The sequence below is a fragment of the Eptesicus fuscus genome, chromosome 3 (genome assembly GCF_027574615.1).
Source record: "Eptesicus fuscus isolate TK198812 chromosome 3, DD_ASM_mEF_20220401, whole genome shotgun sequence".
Lineage (NCBI taxonomy): Eukaryota > Metazoa > Chordata > Mammalia > Chiroptera > Vespertilionidae > Eptesicus > Eptesicus fuscus.
The window spans coordinates 1,728,021-1,753,604 of record NC_072475.1 but is presented as its reverse complement, the minus strand read 5'-3'; the positions used below and the strand labels follow the sequence as shown (position 1 = coordinate 1,753,604).

At 60.7% G+C, this 25,584-nt stretch overlaps 1 protein-coding gene across 1 annotated transcript; it reads right to left on the bottom strand.

The window, feature by feature from the left end:
- Positions 1-3,624: 3,624 nt before the first annotated feature.
- Positions 3,625-25,085, bottom strand: IFNGR2 (interferon gamma receptor 2). The gene is made up of 7 exons (XM_054713454.1): positions 24,928-25,085; positions 19,777-19,909; positions 16,280-16,488; positions 9,569-9,717; positions 5,995-6,154; positions 5,489-5,646; positions 3,625-4,231 (listed from the first exon to the last, which is right to left on the bottom strand). Exons 1-7 carry the CDS (start codon positions 24,986-24,988, stop codon positions 4,079-4,081), a joined length of 1,023 nt encoding a protein of 340 aa, XP_054569429.1. The 5' UTR covers positions 24,989-25,085; the 3' UTR covers positions 3,625-4,078.
- Positions 25,086-25,584: the final 499 nt, after the last annotated feature.

Here is a 25,584-nt window from a genome sequence, read left to right as displayed (position 1 = left end):
TACACATTGGTTTGCTGTTTATTTTTCGATTATTTGAGGGGACCCCGTCAGAGAAGCAGTGTCTCTTTATGAAAGAAGGGGGGTGGGGAGAGGCTGTTCCCCACCTGCCCCTGCCTGACCCGTGAGCCGGCCCAGCCCGATGGGGGCGGCCCGCAGCTGACCCGCACCTCCCTGGCCAGCACCTCCCTGGCCAGCACCTCCTCCTGCATGACAGAGCTGCAGTGACCCCCGAGCCTGGCGGCACTCATCTTCTGGGACCGTGACCCCGCCCCTGTCCACATGGAAGTCGTGGGCACCTGCCAGGCTCCAGGATCCGTTCGTCCTGCTGCCCAGCCTGTGCCCCGTACGTGGCCGCCCCTCAGGGACAGGCTGGGGCGCCCCTCTCCCCGGTCCCGCTCTGCTCTCTGCCCGCGGAGCCGGTGCTGTCCCGGCTTTCCCGGTCCGCGTGCTCGCCGTTGGGGGGCCGCCAGGAGACCAGACGGCCGGAGAGGCCCCGCAGGAAGTCCCGCTGTCCCCCTACCGCGCGGGGAGCGGTGGCCCCGCCGTCAGATGCGCGTGGACTGCCTGGGAGCGTGGGGTGCCCAGAGCACAGGCGGGCCTCCTGCGCCTGTTGGAGGACCTGCTCCCAGCAGAGCGGCCGGAAGGGAAAGCGCGGGGCGGGGCTGTGGGTGGCCCCTGCTGGGCGGCCAGAGGCAGAGGCGGGGTGCACACGCCACCTGTGCCCCGCGGGAGGGACCCGGCCGGCTCCTTCCCCAGCAGGAGGAAGGGACGGTTTTGCAAACGGTACGCGGTACGGGACGCTGTGTCCACGCGACGCCCTGCGGCGGGCAGTCCTGATGCTGCCGGGCGATCTGTTGCTGATGGAGGGCGTGCGTCCGCAGACAGCACAAGGTCCAGGCACCGCGTAGTTTGGGGGAGTCCTGTGGTCGTAGGGGACCACACGGTCCTTGAGGCTGTCACAGACCAAGTAGGAGCCTCCGCGCACCAACCAGGGAAGAGGCCCAGCTTCCGTCTTGGGCCCCGTCTCCTCACGTCCTCTTTCTCTCCACTGATGGCGGACCTCACCGAGAACTTCTACATCCCGGGCCCTGCTCCGCCCGGAGGGGGGAGCTTTACCTGGAGGGTCAGCCCGGCCCAGGTGATGGCGGCTCAGGCGCGTCTCCCGACGGGAGCCCTGCCTCCGGCCGGCAGTTCCCTGCTCCACACCCGCGAGCCTCCAGGAGAAGGTGTGCCCGGCCAGGAGCTGAACGAGGTTCAACATCCCCCGGAAAGTCCGCTGTGAGCGCCTCCTGTCGAAGGCCTGGTATGGTGTCCGACGGTGTTTTCCGTACCTGAGCCTTGACCTCCTAACAGGCCAGCCCCACACCCACTGGGCATGGTGGTTACTGGGTTAGGAGGGTGGAGGGCTGCAGGGGGCAGCACATCGGGGTGTTGGGGACCCCGTGTGGTGAGTGCCCTCCCTGTGAGGCAGTAGCCATGGTGAGCCTGGCCCTGGAGGGGCGCCTGGACCCCGCGCTGGTCCTGGGCTCGGGCTCCGGGTCTGTCACCAGGTTAAACCGCTGCCTTGGGCCCTGGCCGATGTGGCTCAGTGGATAGAGCGTCGGTCTGCGGACTGAAGGGTCCCAGGTTCGATTCCGGTCAAGGGCATGTACCTTAGTTGGGGGCACATCCCCAGTAGGGGGTGTGCAGGAGGCGGCCGATCGATGGCTCTCTCTCATCGATGTTTCTAACTATCCCTCTCCCTTCCTCTCTGTAAAAAATCAGTAAAATATATTAAAAACAAAAAAACAAAAACCACTGCCTTGGACTCTGAAGGGCCTTTCTGGGCGACCTGCCGCCCCGGGACATAGCTCGAATCCATCCGGGCTGGGTCCAGCCTGGTCAGAATCCGTCCCCAGGGCCAGCCGCCTGCCCCTGCCAAGCTGTACCCGCTTTTTCATAGGGGGGCACATGTGAGCTTACTTCAAACTTCACTTCTAACTTCCTGGCAGAATTGATCTGCCCCCTTTCTGCAGGGCTCGAACTATTTATTTATTGTTAATCCTCACCCAAGGATATTTTTACCATTAATTTTTTTTTTTTTTTGAGAGAAGAAGGGAGAGAGATGAGAGAGAGAAACATTGATGTGAAAGAGACACATCGATTGGCTGCCTCCCACACTGCAACCTAGGTACATGCCCTTGACTGGAATCGAACCCAAGACCCTTCAGTCCATAGGCCGAAGCTCTATCCACTGAGCAAACCAGCCAGGGCAGGGGCTTGAACTCTTTTTATTTAAAAATATATTTTTATTGATCTCAGAGAGGTTGGGAGAGGGAGAGAGAGATAGAAACATCAATGCTGAGAGAGAATCATTTCATCGCTGCCTCCTGCACGCCTCCTGCTGGGGATTAAGCCCGCAACCTTGGCATGTGCCCTTGACTGGAATCGAACCCAGGACCCTTCAATCCACAGGCTGACCCTCTATCTGCTGAGCAAACCAGCCAGGGCAGGGGTTTGAACTCTTAACCGGCTCCTGCTGCTGCCTAACGGCCTCCCGGCAGCTGCACCCGCCCAGCAGGGGGCGCTCTTCCACCTCGAATGATCCCAGCAGGCCCTTCGTTTCCAGCTACTGACTCTGCGCCAAGCGAGGGGCACCCAGCAGATGAAGTAGGTGCTCAGAGGGCCTGCGGTGCAGGTGGCGGGTGGGTGTCCCTTTACCTCCTGTCACCCGGATGGCAGGGCACTGTGCTCGGTCAGAAAGCCCGCCCAGGAGCCCTTCCTCACCTGCAGGACAGACCCCAACTGAGAGGGGGGGGGGGCTCCATCAGTTCATGCTAGAAGCTTCATGGCCACGCAGTCGCTGTCTTCTTCCCAATGTCAAGGTCAGGTGGCCAGGAGGGGCGTCTTTCTGAAGCAGACTGTACAGCACCTGTGTCACTGTGTGTGCGGGTGTGCGTGTGTGTGTGTGTGGTGTGCGTGTGTGTGTGTGAGTGTGTGTGTGTGCGCGCGCGGTATGTGTGTGTGTGTGTGTGTGTGTGGTGTGTGTGTGTGTGTGCGTGTGCGCGTGTGCGCGGTTGTGTGTGTGTGTGAGGTGTGCGGTGTGTGTGTGCGCGGTGTGTGTGGTGTGCGGGTGTGTGTGTGTGTGTGTGTGTGTGGGTGTGTGTGCGTGTGTGTGTGTGTGTGGTGTGCGGTGTGTGTGCGGTGTGTGTGTGTGTGTGTGGTGTGCGGTGTGTGTGAGGTGTGTGTGCGGGTGTGTGTGAAGCTACACATCCACCTTCTAAATGCCGAGTCGTAGGAGCGAGTTTAACCCTCGTGCTTGGAGCAGTGGAGCCGTCCGCACTCCCAGTCAGGAGACGCGCGTGCCGTGGGCATGGGTTCGGCCACCGGCCGATTCTCGGTGCTGCCCACAACCCGCTGTCAGCCCGTGTGCCCACCACATGAAACGAAGGTGACACGGCTTCTGGAAGTCCCGTTACACCTTTCCAAGGAACCAGGCGCCCCTCGCATGGAGTTCTCGCCACTCTGCTGGGCGTCCTTGAACCGAAGTCGAGGTACGGAAACGTAAAAACGTGAAACACAGAAAATAGCCAAAATAAGAAGGCAAAGCGGAGAGGGAAAAGCTCACGTAGACTTTTTAAAAAGTTAAGTACACAGTCTTTTATTTCTAGGTTGAAAAAAACCCTTAAATTACCAGGAAACTATTTACAGGATTAATTCCGTCTGAAGCCGGGAGACTGGCTGTGAAGGCGCTCAGCGTCCCGGCTGGGCCGGCCGGGCGGTCAGCTCGGGCGGCGGGACCTGCGGAGTCCAGGGGGGACCTCGCCGGAGCGCCAGGGCCACTTGCTAACAACGAATGACAGGCCTTCTTAGTGTTTAAGAGAAACCGTTTTGGGGGGTAGCTCTGTAATCATTCTAGAAAATCGTCTGATTAGAAAATTCTTAAAGGAAAAAATACACGGTCTTCCCCAGCAAGGCCCGCTTGTACCCCAGGCCCGATGGCCCGTCTGCAGCGGGGACGTGAGTCCTGGGCTCGGGAAGTCCTGACAGGAGCAGGGGGCGCGTGGGCTCCCGCAGGCCGGGCCGACAGCGCCGTGGCTCAAAGTGTCGGGAGCGCGTCCTCTGCCGCGGAGAGCGTCCCCGGCTCCTGCTCTGCAGACGAGACTTCGGACACCGAGTCCCAGGCATCGTCCTCTGCCGGGCTGTCCTGGTCCAGGGCCTCCAGGATGTGCTGGACCGGGTCCTTCAGATACTGGGAGAGCGAAACCAACACCGTAAGGAGCTGCCCAGCTCCGAGCCCAGGCCTCGGACTCGAGTCTCGTCGGCACCATCGCGTGCTACTCAGGTTCACTTCCTATTCTGCCCCGAGGAACCACTTCCAAACCCTGAGCGCCGCCGGCCTGCGCCGGCCTGGCGCTCTGACCGGGTCAGACCCTGACCGTGACCAAGGGGGTCTCTCAGGAAAGGGGGCCTGCCCGCTGCACTGGGCGCGGTGGTGGGGACCCATCCCGGCAGGCCGCGGTCTGGTTCCCAGCGAAGGAGCACTGGGACCTCTCGGTCAGCGATGGGGAGAGCAGGCCCGCTGGCCGCAGCCGGAAGCAAATTCTCTATCAGCTTCTACCCCTACTCCGTCCCGACTGACCTCAGAGGGCCCGCTGCCTCCAGAGCCTGGGGGCTGTGCAGGGAAACGAGATTTCCCTCAAGAGCCCCCCAACCTTTTGCAGGGCTTTGCCACACTAGTTACACCCTTGGGCCCCGGTGTGCAAAGCCTGTGCTCACAGCTCTGGGTGCGTTCCCTCTAGAAGCCCCAGTGCACACGGCCTGCCCGGAGCACATGCTCTCTCCTGGCCTCCGTCTCCGCTGCTCGCATCCCAGCCAGGCTCACCCCGCGTCCCCGGAAAGCACCCGGCGGCTGTGCTGCCCGAGAGAAGGCCCTCCTGCCGCCAATCTCTTGGCCAGGTTGCCGTTTTGGCTAACCTGGTGCCATTAAAATTTTTTTTTAAATTGTGTTAATATACACATAACAAAAACGATCACCGAACCATTTATAAGCGTATAGCTTAGCAGTGGCGAGTACACGGACACTGCTGTGCAACACCGCTACCCTCCAGCTCAACAACTTTCATTTTGCAAAACAGAAACTCTGTCCCCACTGAACGCAAACTCCCACCCCCCTCCCAGCCCTGGCACCCACCCGCCTCCACTGTCCATGAACTTGAGGACCTGAAGTGCCTCATGGCATGGAGTCAGTGGTTTTTGTCTCTTGATTGACCGGCACAATGCCCTCCAGGGCCGTCCATGCTGCAGCGGGTCAGCTCTTTGGAGGCAGCGTGATGTTCCATCGTGTGTGTGTGTATCACGTGTTCACACCTTCACCCGCTGGCGCTCAGGGGCTGTTGTGAACAAGGCCGCCTGCACCTCTTCTCTCCAATCCCTGTGTCCCTGGCTGTACCCACCCGCCCTCTGAGGCCGTGGGTGCCCACGCCTCCCCCGGTGTGTGCACACGCACCTCCTCTATCTGCACCGGGATGCGGGGCGGGGTGTGGAACCAGTGCTTGATGTGGCTGCGGAACTTCAGGATCAGGATGACGCAGATGCCCGCCAGCCCCGCCAGCAACAGGAAGGCGGCCACGGCGATCAGGACGGCTCGCTGCAGCCTGGTGGCGGCTGGAGAGAGGGTACGAGGTGAACGAGAGGGCCAGCCCGTGACCCAAACCTGGGGTCATTTTCTCCTGCGCACCTGCTCCTGTCCCAGGGGGACGGGCAGAGAGGGGCCCTCCCCGCCCCATATGCGCAACCAGTAGCTAGTGAGGCAGCCTCACACCGAGCCAAGGCCGGGGGCGTGGCTGTGGCCGCCGGGGGCCTGGCTGCTGAGAGCCCTCAGCACGCGCTGGCTCCCCTCCCCTCTGGCTCTCCCCCTACAATCGCCCCTCACCTAACCCGTGCTCCCCGGTTTCACTATCTCAGGGGCGTTCTTGTCCCCGCTTGGAAAGGGCACGAGAAGGCACATCTTACCGTCCGCTGCTGTCTCGTGACAGGAGACGTTGCTTGAGAGCCCGGGTCTGTCGAGGCCCTGGGATTCCCAGAGCAGGTGCGCCTGGACCTGGAGGCAGTACTGGCTCAGGGGCTGCAGGCCCCCCAGCACAAAGGCGCTGTTCCTGAAGGGGCCCCTCTCCTGCGGGAGGAACACCGGCCCGTGAGCGACCGACCCCAGCCGGGCAGCCGCGGTCCCCTTCCCCCCGGACCCGCCCCCCCCCCAATCCCGGAGAACGGACGGTTCTGAGCGCTCCCTCGCCGGCAGGGGGCAGGTTGTGGTTTTTTTGGAGGTAAAATCCACTTTATTGGAATTTTACTTTGTGAACAATTTAAGAGATTTTTAAGAGTAAATTTGATATAAAACGTTTTACAAGTTGACTCCAGTACATAATCCCAAAATCCCAAGGAGAATGTTTTAACTCTGCATTCTTATTTTTCAGTTTCCAAATTAAGATGATAAAAAGCAAATAACTTGTGGAATTGTATTTATCATGAGTGGTTATTTAGATGTTTGTTTATATGAAACTGGTTAGAAACCCCAAGTTTTCTGGCTTTAAATGCCCCATTCTCAGCCTACAAGACACCACTTCTGTGAAGCTCCCACGAGCAGAGTAAGAGCTGGTGCTGGTCTGACCGCCCTCGAAGGCACCTCGGGAGGGCCCAGCCCTGGAAGGAGCTGGCAGAGGCCTGTGAGCAGGTGCGGGGTTCAAGCCGCCGTTTAAGGCGAGGCGCCGTTACTGTGAGCCCCGCAGCGTGAGGACGGCGCCCCGGCTTCGGCGCTGCTTCTGACCGCGAGGCCTCCAGGCCCATCGGAGACTCAGACACCCAGCAACGGGGGCCCCCGGGAGCTTCCCAGTTTCCAGAATGCCGTTCTCTCCTTTGAAAGGAGCGTTTTGTAGTTGGCGGTTAATCTAGTCTAGATACTCCAAGTTAGTCAACAACAACAAAGCCTTCTGGGAAAAATGTGCCTTTAGTTGCCAACCTGCTTCCAGTTTTAACAGAAATGTGCGGATTTCTCTTTGTTTTGGTCAAAATGACCCGAGCTATTTATGTAACCGGCTGACAGCTGGACCCCCTTCTCCGAGGATTCTGGCTGCTCCCCCCGCAGGCTGCCCGCCCTCAGGCCTCCACACCGGCCACTGGTCAGTGGCTCCTCCTGGTCCGGACAAGGCCGTCCGCGCCCCCAGGGAAATGAGGGAGGGCGGCGCGGAGGCAGTGACGCACGGCAGCCATTTGAAACGGGGGCTGCGATGGCGCTGACCGCAAAAGGCAGCCTCTTCATCGTGCACAGGCCCGACCCCACTTCAAAGGCACAAGTGACGGCGTCGTCACGAGCAGGAGGTGGCAGGTGAGTTTTCGTTTCATTTCTTCGGCTTCTGCTGATGGACTGCCGGGCACAGCGGGGAAGCTGCCGCCGCACATGAAGCAGCTGTGAGGCCGGAGCTCCGCCAGGCCCCCCTCGGCAGCCGGGCTGGCACTTCTCACGGTGGAACCCCGGCTGCAGGGAAGAGCCGGCGTTCAGGCCGGAGCCTCGGCCCCGGGGGAGGCCTGCTGCCCGCACGGCTGGCCCCGAACCTGGCGCTCGGCGCCCACAGCCGATGAGGGAGGCGGGGGACGTTGTAGGCTGGACCCCTCTTTCCGCCGGCCGTGTGGCTCTGGAACGGGCAGGGAGAGGACGCCCACAGCACCAGCCCCAGGAACCCTGGGCACGGAGTCTCGCCCGCGCTGCCCCGCAGACACCGCACACGCCGGACCCGGGCCGTGACGTGGAGCCACGTGGGCCGGTGAGTCTGGGGGACGGGACCCGGACGCCGTGCCTGCTTCCCCCGGCGCGGGCGCTGCTGCGTGTCCTTCCTGGTGACCACGGGACCCCAACAGACGCACAGCCGGTGGAGGCGCTGCTGGCTTTCAGGGTCCTCCCAGCTCTCGAGCCTTTTGCTCACGGAAGCCCAGTTCAGGCGCTCTGGTTGGAGCGGGAGGGGCGTGGGGCCCCGGGTCCCACGCAGCTGTCTCACTCCACACCCGTGGGCAGCGGCAGGGACCTGCTGCGGGTGCGGGAGCGTGGGCCCTGCCACACGAGCCGGGCGTGCGTTCCTGGAGGCCGAGTCCTCAGCACGGGCAGCCCCGCCCGCAGGGCCGATGCGTGGAGGGCAGCCAGAGGCTCCAGCCTGCGCGACAAGGGCAAGGGCAGGCGGCGGCCACCCTGGCGAGAGGCGCTCTCCGGGAGGAGAAACGCGGTCAGGGCGCCCGGCTCCGGCCCCGGCTTGTCCAGGCCTGTGTCCCAGGGCCAGCTCCTGCCCCCGGGCCTGGGAAGCAATGCCCTTCTTCTTCCCTGGGCGCCTCGAGCCTGTGCTCAGTGGGGTTCGCCTCCCCGGGGACGTCAGCGCACCGCGAAGCCAGGACGAGGAGGTGCCCGTGTGAGTGACGGGGGGCGGGGGAGCCGCGTGCGCAGGGCCCGGGCCGGCGGTCGCCCTCGCTGCCGGCTGAGAGCGGCTGGCCCGGCAGCGCCCGCCCCTCTGGCTCCTCGTGGGCAGCAGGTCCGTGGGAAGATGAAACGGATGATGCATCTCAGACGCCTGCCGTGCCGGACGCGAAGAAAGCGCTCGATGCACACAGCTCTTACCGTAAAACTGTGATCATGCGGAAACTGGGAAATGGTGACGTACACACGGACAGGGACCCTCATCACATGCACCGTGGCAGCCAGCCGGGCACCGGGATGAGAGAGACCGAGAGCCGCCCTTCTCTGCCCGCACCACCCAGCAGCGACCAGGCCCTCGGCCTGGCCCACTGTCCACGGACGCCCCGCCCCAGTCCCTCATCACGTGAGTTTCCGGCGGATCCACGGGTGCCCTGGCCGCCTGCTCCTGTCTCCGGTCCCGTCCCCCCAGGGCGCTCTCGCCCCCAGTGGACGCCGCCCTGCTCACACGAGCCTCTCCGCAAACCCTTCACACCAGAGGAAGTTAAACAGTCACACGTGGCGGCTGGCGTGGTGGGTTCCGTGTCGAGACTGACCCACTAGAACCTTCTCCAAACTCCAGAGCGTGGCACAGGCGCCACAAGCCATGTGTCGGCAAAGCCTGGGCCCCTGGGGACGGGGCGGTGTGACTGGGATGGAGGGACCCTCGTGGAGTGCGGGAGGGAGCCGCCGAGTGGGGGAGAAACAGGCCTGCAGGAGGCGGAGCAGGCCGGCTCCGGTCTCAGGCTGGGGAGACACGGGGCAGCCGGTCCTGTCCATTTTCCTTTCTAATCCTCACCCAGGACATTTTCCCACTGATTTTTAGAGAGAGTGGGAGAGAGAGGGAGAGACAGAGAGAAACACATCAATTGGCTGCCTCCTGCATGCGCCCCGACCAGGGCCTGGGCCGGGGAGGAGCCTGCAACCCAGGTACGTGTCCTTGACCTGAATCGAACCCAGGATGGTCCGCAGGCCGACGCTCTATCCACTGAGCCACACCGGCCAGGGCTGTCCTTGCCATTTTAATGTCTACCTTCTTTCCCTGTATCAGGAACTCCAAGCAAAGAAAATAAAAATATTTAAAAACGCGCTTGCCTGTAGGTTTCCGGCCTTTTCCCAGTAATGGACGTAATAGCGAAACGTGACCATGGAGGGGTCCCCGATGGTGAAGGGCGGGGACAGCTTGATGACCAGGGAGCCTTCTCCTGGGGTCACCCAGACGTGTCCTGGAGGCCCGATGGTCACTGAAACAGAATCACAAACAGAACAAAGCTGTGTAAGTACACACGTCATACTGCATTATGTGTAACGTGTGCGTGTATACAATGTTATATATATGGCCTGCACCAGGGGTCCTCAAACTTTTTTTTTTTTTAATATATTTTATTGATTTTTTACAGAGAGGGAGAGAGAGGGCTAGAGAGTTAGAAACATCGATGAGAGAGAAACATCGATTAGCTGTCTCTTGCACAACCCCTACTGGGGATGTGCCCGCAACCAATGTACATGCCCTTGACCGGAATCGAACCCGGGACCTCTCAGTCCACAGGCCAACGCTCTATCCACTGAGCCAAACCGGCTTCGGCGGTCCTCAAACTTTTTAAACAGGGGCCAGTTCACTGTCCCTCAGACCGTTGGAGGGCTGGACTATAGTTTAAAACAAAACTATGAACAAATTCCTATGCACACTGCACATACCTTATTTTGAAGTAAAAAACAAAACGGCAAAAACACCCGCATGTGGCCCGCGGGCCGTAGTTTGAGGACGCCTGGCCTGCACGCACAAACACGCATCTATTTACAGATTCATTTGGGCTCACGAGACACTGGAGGCTGCTCCGCCACGCGTCCCACTGCGAGGCCGCAGGGCGGGAAGCCGGGCAGGGCTGCCGGGCAGCTCCAGGGGAGGGGCCCGCGCCGTCCACACGGCGGCCCAGACCCAGTCTCTCGGGTCCCCGTGGAGACGCTCAGGTGCCAGCGGCCGAGACCCACGTCGGCAGGCACGGAGCCTCCTTGGCTTAAAAGCCGAGAGAGCCAGTACCTCTTATCTTTTTATTTTATTACTAGAGGCCCGGTGCATGAAATTCGTGCACGGGGGGGGGGGGGCCCTCAGCCCAGCCTGCACCTTCTTGCAATCTAGGACCTTTCTGGGGATGTCAGACTGCTGGTTTAGGCCCGATCTGAGGGATCAGGCTTAAACCAGCAGTCGGACATCCCTCTCGCAATCCAGGACGGCTGGCTCCTAACTGCTCGCCTGCCTGTCTAATCACCCCTAACCACCTTGCCTGCCTGCCTGATGGCCCCTAACCACTCGCCTGCCTGCCTGATTTTGCCCCTAAAACTCAAGCTTCTTCTTTTTTTATTTTTAATATTTATATTTCCTCTTTATTTTTTATTTTAAAAGTCAAGCTTCTTGAGAACATGAGGCATTTAACATTACTCCATATTCCTACAGAGAGCTGAGCATGCACAGCAAACACGTAATACTTATGGGCTTCTGTACAAACACTCTCCAGCCAGGAGTGTTTTCACAGGCGGCCTCCAAAGCTTGAATGGAACACCCGGAGGCGAGTGCTCAGGGTTCGGGCACCGGGTGCCGTTAGCAGGGTTTCTATCCCAACTGAACTCTGACTCTGCGCTCTCAGCACCCTCCACTGTCCCCAGTTTCTTACTCGTCACCGTCCCGTTTTCCTTTTTTTTTCAGTTCAACGTTTTATATCCACATCAGTATCAACACACCACACAGAACCCACCGGCCAGCCCAGCTGGGCGGGCAGGAGGGGGTCCATGGCAGCGTAGAACACCGGGGTTCTTGTCCCAAAAGAGGAGAAAATGGGTTTACAATCGAGGAAGCAAAGTCAGAGCCCAACACGATCAAGGAGAAGCCTTGAAGCTGCATCGAGCGGGGGTGCTGGGGGCAGCGTGCGTCTCGGCTCCGGGAAGCCTGGGGTCAGACAGGGCCCCGCTCTTGAGGTTATTTTTAATGATTTTGCTTTTGTGGGAGGAGGGCTTCTGGGCAGCAGCTCCATGTGGGGGTAACCGGTGTGGGTTTCACTTCAGGGTTTGGACGGGAAGTTGGGTCTGTGGGGCAGGACCGGCGCTGAGGTTCTTGAAATGGCAGCGAAGTTCCTTCCTGCCTCCTTCCTGCCCCGACCCCAGGTCTATGGTTTAATAAAAATCAGGGCGCCAGGCTGGGGCTGAGCACCCCAGGGCCTTTGTAAACATGGCAGGTACAGGCAGGGGGAGCTGGGGGACTGCAGGAACTGGTGCCCATGGGGAAAGGGGGCGTGGGGTGGAGGAGGTATGTCCTCTAATGGAGATTTAGGGGTGCAGAGACTAAGAGACAGAGGACAGAGATGGGGATAGAGTGACAGGAAGAGAGACTCAGAGAAAGCCAGAGAGAGATTGAGACAGAGATTCACAAAGAAGACAGACAGACAGACAGGCGTCCTGCTCGGTATGAGTCAGCGGGACGTGAGGGGGCCGGGGCCCAGGGCTCGCACGGGACGTGCAGAGTGACGGGGAGGGCATCGTTGTGTTGCAGGAGGAGGTGTGGTAACGCAGCACCGGCTCCTCAGGGGCCCCACAGGCTGTCGGGCGGCCCATGAAGGGCTTGGTGTCGCCGTCCCCCCCACGGAGCAGGCCCGCGGCCCGCCGGCTGCTCTCACGGGGGAAGGGGCCACCCTCACCCCAGCGGCGCACTCCGCTCTGCAGGCTCATTTGGTCCCCAGCCTCTCCTCGGTTCCCTCTGCCGGGCGCCTGTCCGCTGAGCCAGACCAGGGCCGGTCTCGGGTCTGCGCAGCTGCTGAGGCCCGGCTGCAGGCCGTGCACGCCCACCGACTCCCGGTGTCCCGGGCCTGTGTCCGCAGCTGGGCCCGCTTCCTGGGCTCTCGGACCTCCGCGCTGTGCGCCGCTCTGAGTCGGCGGGGCCCTCTGCACCCCGTCTGCATGGCCCTCACCGGCAGCTCCGGGCGCTCCTGTGCGCGGCTCCGAGTCGGCCCTGCCCCTCCACGACCCGGGCGGCTGCACTGCGGCCCCGACGGCGCGTGCGCCCCTCGTGGGGCTGGTGGTCCTCCCTCCACACCGAGGTAACAAAGGAAACCTTCCATTCCCACCTTCCCGCCGCAGGAACAGCAAACCCCAATGGAAACAACTTCCCGCCGGAAGCCACGTCCAAACCTGCGGCGGCGGCCGCGGGGCTGACCGTGCGCATGCGCAGTGACAGGCTCCCATACGCCCGGCCAGGCGTCCTCCCCATCCCAGTCCTCCGGCCGCCACTTCCGGTCCCTGCAGCTGCGCCTCCGGTGTGTTTCCTTCTGTCGCGTTGCAAGTCCAGGGCCTCCGGTTGGAGCGGGTTTTTCTGTTCTTTGGCGTTGATGGCTGTTCGCTGTCGGGAACCGGGGTGATTTGGGGAGCCCTGCCGCCTCCGGAGCACGCGGGTCCCAGGCGCCCCGGTCCGGTCCCAGGCGCCCCGGTCCGGTCCCAGGCGCCCCGGTCCGCCATGAGCGGTTCTGTGTGACCCGTTTCCCAAGCGGATCTTCCTCCTTCCCCCGCTCACTCCGAACCTCCTCCGCCGACCCCCCAACCCCGCAGGCCCTAAGACCTTCCCCCATTTCTTCCACTTCCCCCCTCAAACTCGCACCCTATGGCCTGCCTAGGGGCGCCCCTAACCGCTCCCTGGGGGGCGGGCCCGCGGGGCGAGGGGCCAGGTGTTCTGGTCTCTGGTCGGTCTGGTCCTTACAGAAGCTGGCTTTTTGTACACAGAGATTATTTTTGGTTAATCCCCACCCGAGGATGTTCTTCCATTGATTTTGTAGCGAGTGGAAGGGAGGGGAGAGACAGAGAGCGGAACATCCATGTGAGACACATCCACTGGCTGCCTCCTGCCCTGGGGATCCGGCCTGCATCGGGGTGCTGCCCTTGATGGGAATTGACCCCTCAGTCCTCGGGCTGACGCTCTGTCCAGGAGCCAGCCCGGCCAGGCGGTACCTCTTAGCATCCATCATTCCACAAGAATACGGCCCAGTTCCCAGAACCACCGCGCTCAGCACAGCCAGGGACACGGCTGCCCATCGGGACTGCAGGCCGTTCGGCTGAAAGGCCGTGTCCCAGCCAGGGCCGCGCCCACAGCAACGCGGCCAGGTTCCTGGCAGACACCCCGCCCTGGTCAGGTTCCAGAGAAGCCGAGGGGGAGGCTAACCAAGGTCCTATTTTCATGCGACGGGAAAAGGTCTCCAGGGCCCTTCCCCACTCCGTACATTTTGTCATGTAAACGCACCCGCCTTTAAACCACTTGTCTGCCAGCTTCTCAGGACCCAAAGTCGAAATATCGTCACTGAGAAATGCTACCGCCAAAGCCCACTTGTCAGGGCTTTTCACGGACTTCACAGGCCAGCCAGGCCGCGACGCAGGTGCCATAAACGAGTGACAACACTGTCAAGGAAGCATTTAAACGGCGCAGTTTGGCCGGTGGGCTCAGTGGTTAGAACCTCGGGGGCACACCAGAGGGTCTTGGGGTTTGATTCCCAGTCAAGGGCACACACCCGGGTGGTGGGTGCATGTAGGAGGCAACCAATCGATGTGTCTCTCACATCAATGTCTCTCTCTCTCTCTCCCCCTCTCCTTCCAACTCTGAAACAGCAATGGAAAAACATCCTCAGGTGAGGATTAACAACAAATAAATAAACTGTACAATTAACCAAATGAACTCCGGGAACAGGGCAAGTCTCACCCGCCAAGCTCAAAGAGGCTGCTTATGCAGACGCCACACACGCAGACGTCATACATGCAGACGCCACACACGCAGACGTCACACACACAGATGATCACAGCGCTGTGAGAGGCTGTGTTCATGACAGTGGCCTGACTCCCCTTGCGCCCTACACGCTCCCCTGGGCGGGGTCAGGCGTACGGTCAGCACCCTCCTCTCTACGCCGAGTCACCGGTCCCTACAGGCTTCCGCCCGCACCCTCCGAGCACGTGCTCTGCTGGAGGAGCTGATCCTGACGGGCCGGGGGGGGGGGGGGGGGGCCAGGGCGGGACTGGCCCGCAGCAGGCGAGAGGCGGTGCGCGATGGGCCACGAGCGACAGCTCATTCGCGGACCCTGCTCGCAGGTGCTGCCACCTGCCACGTGCTCTCCAGCTTCTCTTTTTATTTATTTTTAAAATATGTTGTTATTGATTTTTGAGAGAGGGGAGAGAGAGAGAGAGAGAAACATCAATGAGAGAGAAATGTCATGGATCAGCTGCCTCCCGCATGCCCCCTGCAGGGGATCGAGCCTGCAACCCTGGCATGTGCCCCGACCGGGATTCGAACCGGTGACCTCTTGGTTGCTGGGTCGATGCTCAACAGCTGAGCTATGCTGGCCGGGCTCCAGCTTCCCTTTTACAGAGCAATGGCGGGAGCCCGGGAGTCCGGGACCCGCAGGGGCAGCCGCTGCTCGGGCACCCGCCGCAAGGCAGTCTCCAGACTTCCGTGACGCACCCCCGGGCGAGGCGTGGGGCCTGGGAGCCAGCCCTGAGCAGGCCCTTCATCGCTGCACGTCAGCGCCCACAGACCTGCCCTTCTGCAGGGCGCCCCGACCTGGATTCTGACACCAGCTGACCGGCCGTCCCGAGGACCGGGCTTCTCTCCGCGCTGACCCCCGGCGGGCTGTGCGCAGCGGTGGCCACGTCCTGAGCGGCTACACACCAGGCGGCGTGGACGTGCACGTGTCCACCAGCTCGCTCGGCAGCCACAGGAGGGGCCCCGCGGCCCAGAGCAGGAAGCGAAGCCCAGGGACAGCCAGTGGCAGAGCTGGGATGTGAACCCGGTCTGCGTGGCGCCAGCTCCTTCCACCTCTAGCGCTGGGGAGCCATCGTCACGCTGCTCGCTCATCCCCCTCCACCCGTGGGGACCGTAGCGATGGGAGCGGCTGGGCCCTGCACGGCCCACACTGGGGAGCGAGCCCGCACCCCGGCCTGTGCCCTGCCCGGGAATCGAACCCTGACCTCCTGGTTCCTAGGTCGATGCTCAACCCCTGAGCCACACCGGCTGGGCCTCTCTGCATTATTTTGATTGAATCTCAGACATTACATCATCTCATCTGGACTGAGCTTCAGTAGTATCTCTAAACAACAGGACCCCCTTTAAAAACACACACGGATACCATTGTAACTAACAGCTGGAATAAGTGAATAGTAAGGGCTTAACGTGTCAGCAGCCACCGAGGCGGTGGTCCCGTCTCCTCAAGGGCCTCGCACTCCCGTTCATTTACGTCAGGGCCTCAGTCACCTCCGTGCTTTGTGCTGCATGAACCACAGTCACCGAGAGGGAACCGACCCCTCGAGGGAACACGTGCAAGCCGGGACCGCGTGTTTCAGTCCTTCGTTCAACAGGTATTCACCGCATGTGCCACGTGCCAGGCGCTGTTCATGCGGATTAAAGTCTTTCTAGAGCATAAAGGAAGCCGTGCCAGGACAGGACAGGGAGACCGTGCGCCACACGCCAGTGTCCGTCCGGACGAGGCAGCACACCTCTCAGTGAAGGCCCGGGCAAACGCAGACTTTGCAGGCCAGACGGCCCGATGCAGCGGACGCAGCGAGCTAGAAGCCGGTGTGGCTGCGTCCCAATAAAACCATTTATAAAAACAGGCGGTGGGTTTGCCAGGCCCCGGGTTTGCCCATCACAGCCAGGACCTGGGTGTGCCCGGGCGCCCACCTCTTTGCTGGTGGTTCAGGTGAGAGGCAGGCCCGAGGCACGTGGAGCCACACAGCTCGGCGGAGAGGGACGCGGGGGACCCGCCGAGGGCTCTGCCCGGCACTTACCGTTCCGGTAGTGCTGGAACCAGGGCGCCGAGGCCCAGGCGGAGACGCGCCCCGGCAGCTCGGCCCGGACGCGCAGGGAGACGTTGAAATAGCGCAGGAAGCCTCCGGACAGGCCGGTGCGGGTGAAGTCACACTTGGTCGCCGAGATCTTGGAACAGTTCACCCCGATGCTGTTCACCGTGACGTCGGACCAGTTGCGGCTGCTGGGGCTGGAACGAAAACCGGAGCTCACGTGCCAGAAGCCGCCTCTCCTGGCGGATAACCCTCCTGGGGCGGGATGTGATCACATGCCACACATGTGCCCGCTTAGAGGGCGTGACTCTGACTCTCCGCCTTCCAACAGGTGTACAACCTCCACACAATCTCTCTCAGGAGGTTTCACCCCCAAACCCCGAACCATCACAGTCACCCCCTTCTCCCCAGCCCCAGGCCCTAGGCAACCACGGACCTACTTCCTGTCCCTATGGACGCGCCTGTTCTGGGCATTTCCTGTAAATGGGATCATGCACTGTGTGGCCTTTTGTGAGAAGCTCTTTTCACTTAGCATGTTTTGAAGCATGACACACGTTGCAGCATCTGTCAGTATGTTAGCCCTTCGAATGGCTGAATAATGGCCCAGTAACGTCCCGTCGTAGGAGGACAGGACGTCTGGTTGGTCCACTCATCTGCCGACAGGCCCGTGTGTGGTTTCTACTCATAACTATAGAAGGGCCTCAACATTAAGTTATCAGTGTGACCGAAACACCCCAAACATGTAAAGTGTCTAAAACAAATAAAAGCAAAGCCCTTTCTCATCACTGAGTTTGCGACTGGAAACGAAAACCAAAGCAGCCTAGATGGTGTGGCCCCGTGGATAGAGCGCCGGCCTTCGGACTGAAGGGTCCCGGGTTCGATTCCCGTCAAGGGCACAGGCCCGGGTTGCGGTCTCGATCCAAAGTCGGGAGCGTGCAGGAGGCAGCCGGTCCATGATTCCCTCTCATCATTGGTGTTTCTATCTCCCTCTCCCTTCCTCTCTGAAATCAATAAAAACATGAAAAACAAACAAAAAAGCATCCTGTTTGAGTTCTTAGTGGCCCCGTGGCTTTTGTGAACAGGGACAGTCTCAGCCCTCCAGCCGTTGTTTCTTTTTCCAAAACCGGCCTCTACAGCCTGAAAAGTTCCTCCAGAAAGAAGGCGAAGTGCCGTGAGGTGGTCTGTACCAGGAAACTGTCCAAAGCTCTCAGAACTTATTTCTGACAGCCCTGCCCGGCGGCTCCGCTGGTTGGAGCAGCGTCCCGTACACCAAAAGGCTGCAGGTTTGATTCCCGGTCAGGGCACATGACCATGTTTCGTGTTAATCCCCGTCGGGGTGCATATGGGAAGCAGCAACCGATGGATATTTCTCTCTCATATCGATGTTTCTCTTTCTCTCCCTTCCCCGCTCTCTAAAAATAAAAAATCAATACACATCCTCGGAGGAGCCGAAATACACATCCTCGGGTAAGGATTAATCCTATATAACAAAAGCGTAGCCGAAACCGGTTTGGCCCAGTGGATAGAGCGTCGGCCTGCAGACTGAAGGGTCCCAGGTTCGATTCTGGTCAAGGGCATGTACCTTGGTTGCGGGCACATCCCCAGTAGGGGGGTGTGCAGGAGGCAGCTGATCAATGATTCTCTCTCATCGATGTTTCTGATTCTCTATCCCTCTCCCTTCCTCTCTGTAAAAAATCAGTAAAATATATATTTTTTAAAAAGTGTAATATGCAAATCGACTGAACAGCGGAATGACCGGTCAGCAGGGGGTGGGGCTGGCGAGTGGGCGGCACCAGGCCGGCCGAGGTGGGTGCCAGTGGATAGAGGGAAGGGATGGTGACCAGGGGGTGGTGGCAACCAGAGGTGGCGGAGGGGCAATTGGGGGGGCGGGGTAATGGGGGCCGGGCCAGCCGCTCACAGGCCATCCCTGATTGGCCCGCCGGTCACCTCCAGAGGGAGGCGAGGCTGCGGCTTAGGCCCGCTCCCCAGGGGGACATCTGAGGGCTCCCAGACTCCGAGAGGGCGCAGGCCAGGCTGGGGGATGCCCGAGAGCACGCATTTTTGTGCACTGGGCCTCTAGTGTATACCATATATTTCTAATATTTACAAGCACTCGGTCAACACACAAGTGTACTTCCGTGTTCAAGGTTAAGGACTTCTAGTCAGTACGTCAGCTGGGACTCCCCTTGCTGAAACCTTGCTGGGCCCTAGGATACAGTTTCCTAACCGCCGGGTAGGGCAGCTTCCGGCCTGACCCGAGCAAGGCACAGAGCCCGCCTTTGGGGGTCACCGGGATTGAAGCTCTGCTGTCACCTCTGAACAAGGGGTCTCACTGTTTCGTTCCCAATGGGCCCTGCAGGTTATGCTGCTGGTCCCAGTGGGCTGGCCCATTTATTAGAGACGATCACGTTGGTAATATAATTCCTTGAGGGATACATGTGATTCAGAGATAACCTTAAACCCCAATTCAGAATCTGTTTTTAAGCAGATATTTTTTGTCAATATATTTTCATTAATTTCAGAGAGGGAGAGAGAGATAGAAACATCCATGATGAGAGAGAATCATTGATCGGCTGCCTCCTGCACGCCCCCCACTGGGGATGGAGCCCACAACCCTGGCATGTGCCTCTGACCAGAATGGAACCGGGACCCTTCAGTCCGCAGGCCGACGCTCTGCCCACTGAGCCACACCGGCTGGGGCGGGCAGGTATTGTTAGAGTGGAGATTTAAAGATGAAAAAGAATCCTCTGGAAAGCCACTCCTCCAACACCTTCCCCAGGGCCTCTGCCTGGTGGGGCCACAGACGCTTTCCAAATGGCACCGTCGAAACGGCCGTTCAGCTGCGCGTTCACAGGACCCGACTCGCCCCTCTCCTGTGGACGGCCGTGAGTACACACTTGGGTGCATGCCATCACGAACACAGGTTTTACGGCCCCCGCCCCGCCCCGCCCCGCCCCGCCCCATGGAGCAGGTGGGGAGCGGGGGCTGTCTTACCCACCCAGGGGGCAAGCACTGCGGGCATTCCTGCGGCTCTGAATGGACAGGAGGGCCGGGGAGCCCCCACACTACCCGCCAGCCCCGTTCTCACCCCCCCGGGGCGGGACCGTTTGGTTCACGTTGGTTTATCGGGTCTCAGAAAAGGGCTCAGCCAATAGCGGTCACTGATAAGTAACAACGGAGCGCTTGTGCTTGCCTTTCTGTCCCCCGAAACCAGTGAGTCACCCCAGCACACTGAGAAGCCACGTGGTTCGACGGCGGGCTCTCTGGTGAGTGGGAGGTGCTGGGACCCCTGTCCTCGCAGGTCCAGCAGCCGGAGCGGAAGCTGTGCTCCCGCGTGCTTGCTGCAGTCCTGCCCAGAGCCCCCAGCAGCCCCCCCGCCCCCACAGCCCCCCGCAGCCCCCACAGCCCCCCGCAGCCCCCACAGCCCCCCGCAGCCCCCCACAGCCCCCCGCAGCCCCCGCAGCCCCACAGAAGCGTCCGCTTACTATTTGAACTGCACCTGGTACACCACCGGCCCCGCCTCGTGGCTCAGCGGCCCCGGCTCCCAGCTCAGGACCTGCTCCGTGTTGTACAGGCGAATCTTCGGGTTCTGAGGAGCAGGCAGCTGGGAGGGAGAGTCTTGAAAGGGAGGGGGGGGGAGAAAAGGGGGCAAAGAAGACAAATCAATGACAAACGTACTGAAACGCACGCTGTGGGTCCACTTACACACTCCGGTCTGTCCGTTTAGAAATGGCATTGCCTGCTCTCCCTGGCTGCCCACTCCACCTGTGACCGGAGGCTGCCCACTCCACCTGTGACCGGAGATGGCACCGCCGACACGGCCCCGGGGAAGGAGGGGTGGGCTGCCTCCCCCCCTGCCGGCCCTCCGCGCAGGCCCTGGGCTGGGAGTCTGGCCGGCCTGGAACGCCTGCCTGTTTCTGCGAGTGTGTGACTGCGCAGGTAACCGCCAGAACGCCTCCATTTCTTTCTTTTTTTTTAAATAAATCTTTATTGTTCAGATTATTACAATTGTTTCTCCTTTCCCCCCCATATCTCCCCATCACCCGGTTCCCTCCCCCCACTTTGTCCTTATCCATAGGTGTATGATTTTCCCATACTCCCCACACAGACACCCCTTTCCCCCTGAGAATTATCAATCCACTCCCATTCTATGCCTCTGACTCTATTATGTTCACCAGTTTATTCTGTTCCTCAGATTTTTAATTCACTTGATTTTTAGAATCACTTGTTGATAGATATGTATTTGTTGTTCATAATTTTTATCTTTACTTGTTTCTTCTTTTTCCTCTTTTTAAAGAATACCCTTCAGCATTTCATATAATGCTGGTTTGGTGGTGATGAACTCCTTTAGCTTTTTCTTATCTGTGAAGCTCTTTATCTGCCCTTCAATTCTGAATGATAGCTTTGCTGGGTAGAGTAGTCTTGGTCGTAGGTTCTTGCTATTCATCACTTTGAATATTTCTTGCCATTCCCATCTGGCCTGCATAGTTTCTGTTGAGAAATTAGCTGATAATCGTATGGGAGCTCCCTTGTAGGTAATTAACTGTTTTTCTCTTGCTGCTTGTAAGATTCTCTCCTTGTCTTTTGCCCTTGGCATTTTAATTATGATGTGTCTTGGTGTGGTCCTCTTTGGATTCCTCTTGTTTGGGGTTCTGTGCGCTTCCTGAACTTGTAAGTCCATTTCTTTCACCAGGTGGGGGAAGTTTTCTGTAATTATTTCTTAAAATAGGTTTTTAGTATCTTGCTCTCTCTCTTCTGGCACCCCCAAAATTCGGATGTTGGTACGCTTAAAGCCATCCCGGAGGCTCCTTATGCTATCCTCACACTTTTGGATTCTTCTTTCTTTCCGCCTCTCTGGTTGGGTGTTTTTTTCTTCCTCATATTCCAGATCTTTGGTTTGACTCTTCGGGTGCGGTGGTCTACTCTGTATATTCTTTATTTCAGACAGTGTATGCATAATTTCTGACTGGTCCTTTTCCATTTTTTTGGTATTCTCATTAAGGTCCTTGAAGGTCTCTTCAAGTTTCTCAGCGGTTTTTAGAAGATTCTTGAGTAACCTTATAACTATGGTTCTGAACACTGTGTCGTCCATTAGTTTGCTTTCATCTATTTCTCCTACTTGTGACATACTTCGATGTCTCCACATTTTGGCTGCCTCCCTGTGTTGATGGAGTGGCTCTGTGTGGTCGGTGACCTATAGGGGCCGGTAGCTCAGCTTCCCCAATCACCCTAGGTGGTCGCTGTTGGTACACCTCGTTGTGGGCTGAGTGGAAAGTCTTGGTGAAGTTAAAAGCCCTGATTGCTGTTGGTACACTGGGAGGAATTGACCTCCTGTCCAGTTGGTTGTGAGGTCCTGCTGTGTCTATAACGGAAGAATTGCTGTGCTGGAGACACAGTAGGGCTTTGGTGCTCACTGAGTCTGCCTCTTGAATGTGTCCCTTATGAGAGTGGTTGAAATCTGGTGTCGTCTACACCGACAGAAAAGTCACTCTCACTCTCCGACCGATGGCCGAGAGTCCCGTAGGCGTCTGGGTCCCCCGCGTGACCCCAGAAACTGGAGTTCAGAGTGGTTGGGATTGTTGGTATCACTGGCGGGAATTGATCTCCAAGCCAGTTGGCTGTGAGGATCAGCAGTGTCTCTGCTGGGAGAGCTTCTGTGCTCAGCTTGGATGGGGCGGAGTCTCAGAATGGCGCAGACAAGCTTTGGTTTCCCGTCTGCTCCGCCCTAAGAGGGCCGGTTTCTCCATGCCCTAATCAATGGCTGCGCGCCTCTTGAGAGAAGGCAGCTTTCGAGCCTCGTCCGCTGCCACACAGCCCAGTTTCTCCCCGACCGCAGCTGGATTTCAGTGCAGTCGGGAGATTTTGTTTTTCTCCCAAACGAGAAAGCTCGCCACGCAGCGTCTGCTGCCCTCCCTCTCCGCGCTGCGAGCAAGCCTGCCACGTATTCAGCCGCCCGCCCTTTCCGCGCTCACGGATCTCCGCACCTCCACAGCTCCTGAGGCTCAGCGTCCCCCTCTCTGTTTTTCTCTAGTTGTAGGTTTTCCACTCTGCCAGCTTTCCGGTGGTTCTGGACGGTGTGCGCTCTGTTTTCCAGTTGTAGTTTCAAAATTGTTGTGGTAGGCAACAGTTAGGTGTTTACCTCTTGCAATCCAGAACCACTGGCTCCTAAGCGCTCATCTGCCTGCCTGATGCCCCTAACTGCTCCCCTGCTGGCCTGATGGCCCTAACTGCTCTCCCCTCCTTGCCTGATCCCCCTAACTGCCTAACTGCTCTCCCCGGCTTCAGAGCCTGGTGCAGGAGTGCTGAGGGCTCTCCGCTGAGGCCCCGCCCCCATCCTGAGGCCCCGCCCCCATCCTGAGGCCCCGCCCCCATCCTGAGGCTCCGCCCCCATCCTGAGGTCCCCCTCTGGGCCGGGCATTTGGTGACCACCAATCACGACCATAAGTGAGCCCGCCCCAGCCCCCTGCAGGCCAGAGGTCAAAATAAAACCCGGGTCCCCCCCCCCCCCCCGTAAGCAGGAAGCGGCTCCCTCAGTGGACACTGGCGGCTTGTTTACCCTGACCACCGGTCTCTTCCCAAAGGGTGGTTTGGTCTCTTGGGGCGGAAACGGGGCGGTTACCCCGCTCAGAGGGTGGCTGGGGAAATTAAGAGGATGTATGCGAAGCCGCAGCCCCCTGGCTGCCCAGGAGAGCGGCCCCACAAATGGGGGTCATCCCCATCGCTGGCAGCGTGCGCCCCAAACATCCCGGCGTTCCCACTGCCGAAAGTCCGGCGAACGGGAGCGACTCGATGCAGGCTCATCTGCAGTGGTTTTCTGTCTCGGGGAGCTACCGTCTTTCTCGGGGTGTAGGAGCTTTGTGGATTCAAGTCAGAGTCACGGTGAGAACTCCCCGGCAGCCCGGTCCAACCCGCTGGAAAATCCAGCAGCAGCTCCGGCGGCGCCCAGAGGCTTACTGCTCAGGAGTCCGCTGCCGGGCTGCACTTCAATGCTGTCCGTTAGGTTTCTAACCAAAGCAACTGCCCCGCTTACAGCAGGGGGGGGGGGGGGGGGGCCTTTCTGCCGAGGGCCATTTGCACATTTATAACATCATTCGCTGAAGAGAATCACTTAATGTAAATTTATGCTCTGAAAAACCTCCTCGATTTATTGCATTTCGAGTCTGCTTCCAGCTGCCTTGGCAGGGCCGGACCCGTGATTTCTTGGGCCTTATAGGCCCGTGGGCGGGGCTTCCCCACCCCTGACTTAAAGGGTCACTACAAATGGGGTGAGGGCCCATATTTGACATATATCATCCCTAAAACAACTCTAAGGGGAGATAGTGTAAGTCTCCCTTTAAAAAATTTGTTTCCAATACTCTCTTTTTTTGTTGTTGTTTTTTTATATATTTTTATTGGTTTCAGAGAGAAAGGAAGAGGGAGAGAGATAGAAACATCAATGATGAGAATCATGGATCAGCTGCCTCCTGCACGCCCCCCACTGGGGATGGAGCCCACAACCCGGGCCTGGGCCCTTGACCGGAACCGAACCTGGGACCCTTCAGTCCTCAGGCCGTCGCTCTATCCACTGGGCCACACCGGCCAGGGCTCCGATACTCCATTTCCCCCCTTTTCCCATAAAAACAACTTCACGGTCCCACAGGACACGTGTGAGCCGTGGGACCGTGCAGGCGTCCCTGCTCCCCCCGCCCCTCCCGCGGGCAGCATCGCCGCTCCGTCCGTCAGTCCATCGCCCGCCCACACCCTGCGGCTCCCAAACCGCCTCTGCGAGGCCCGGGCCGGGCGGGAGCCGGAGCCACCGGGCTGCTTCCCGGACCCGGGCCGGGCCCCCCTCCCCAGGGCGCTGGGGGCCCGGTGACCTCCAAACGCTCAGCCGTCCCGGGCGCAGCCCCACCGGCGCCGGCCGCTCCGCGGGAAGGAACCGCCGAACGCTCCACCCACAGCGGCCGGGCTCCTTCCGCCCGAACCGGCTCGGGCTCGGCTGTGAGGGAGGCCGTGGGGCCGGGGCTGCGCCGGGCAGGGCGGTCCGGACGGGCTCCGCGGCCCCCGCCCCACCCCACCGACCGGACCCTGGACAGCGGCCACCGGGCCTCGCACCCGCTGCCGGTCCGCGGTCCCCGCCCGGGCTGGCGGCCCAGCGCCCAGGGGCGAGGCCGGCCTGGGTCCGCGCCCGCTCGGCCGGGAGCCGCGGGCAGGCCGTTCACAGCAACGCGCGTCGCCGGGACCGAGCCGGGGGGGGGGGGGGGCCCAGACTCCGACCTCCCTTTGTTCCCGGGAGAAGCCGGCAGCGGCTGCGCAGTCCCGCCCTCGCCGCTCCGTCCCCAGCGGCCAGTCCCGGGGCGGCCCGGAGCTCCCGGAACTCCCCGAACTCCCCGCCGCCGCCCCGGCTCCCCGCGCCCCCCGATCCCGGCTCCCCGCGCCCCCCACCCGATCCCGGCTCCCCGCACCCCCCACCCGATCCCGGATCCCCGCGCCCCCCACCCGATCCCGGCTCCCCGCACCCCCCACCCGATCCCGGCTCCCCGCGCCCCCCCGATCCCGGCTCCCCGCCCCCCCCCACCCGATCCCGGCTCCCCGCCCCCCCCCCCCGGCTCCCCGCCGCGGCGCCGCTCCGTGAGGCCGGGCCAGGCCGCGCTCACCTGCCGAGGCCGCGGCGCGGAGGTGCAGCAGCAGCGGGAGCCACAGCAGCGGCGGCCGCATGGCCCCGGCTCTGGGCGCCGCAGGCTCGGCCCCGGCACGGGGTCCGCCGACCCGCTGAGGTCGCGGCGGCCCTGGGTGCGCAGGGCGGGCCCGCCCCTTCCCGCCGCCCCGCCCGCCCCGCTCCGCCCGCCGCCCGGGACTTTCCCGCACGGCCGCCCCCGCGCTCCCGGGCGGGGTTCCCTGCGGCGCCGGGCGCGGAGGGGCCCGCGGACACCCTCCTGCGGGCACTCGCGACCCTTGGGGAGACCCCCAAACCCGCGCCGAGTGGACCCCCATCCCCCGCCGCTGCGCCCCCATCGCTCCTTGACCCCCGGGCCCGCACAATGCGGGGCCCCCGGCCTTCGGTTCAAACGTTTGCCTTTTTTCTTTTTAAATGCTGGGGGGCCGGGGCCCCAAATCCGCGCAAGAGCAGGCCTTCCCCTCCCCCCTCCCCCTCCCCCCCCCCCACTCCCCCCTTCCCCTCCCCCCCCCCCCCCCCCGCCTCTGGGGAAGGTCCTTCTAATTAGCACGTCGTGCTTTTCCTGTTACAGGTGCCTCATGGATTTCAGGGGGACAGGGGAGAGAGGGGAGAGAGGGGACCTGGGTGGCTGCTCCTG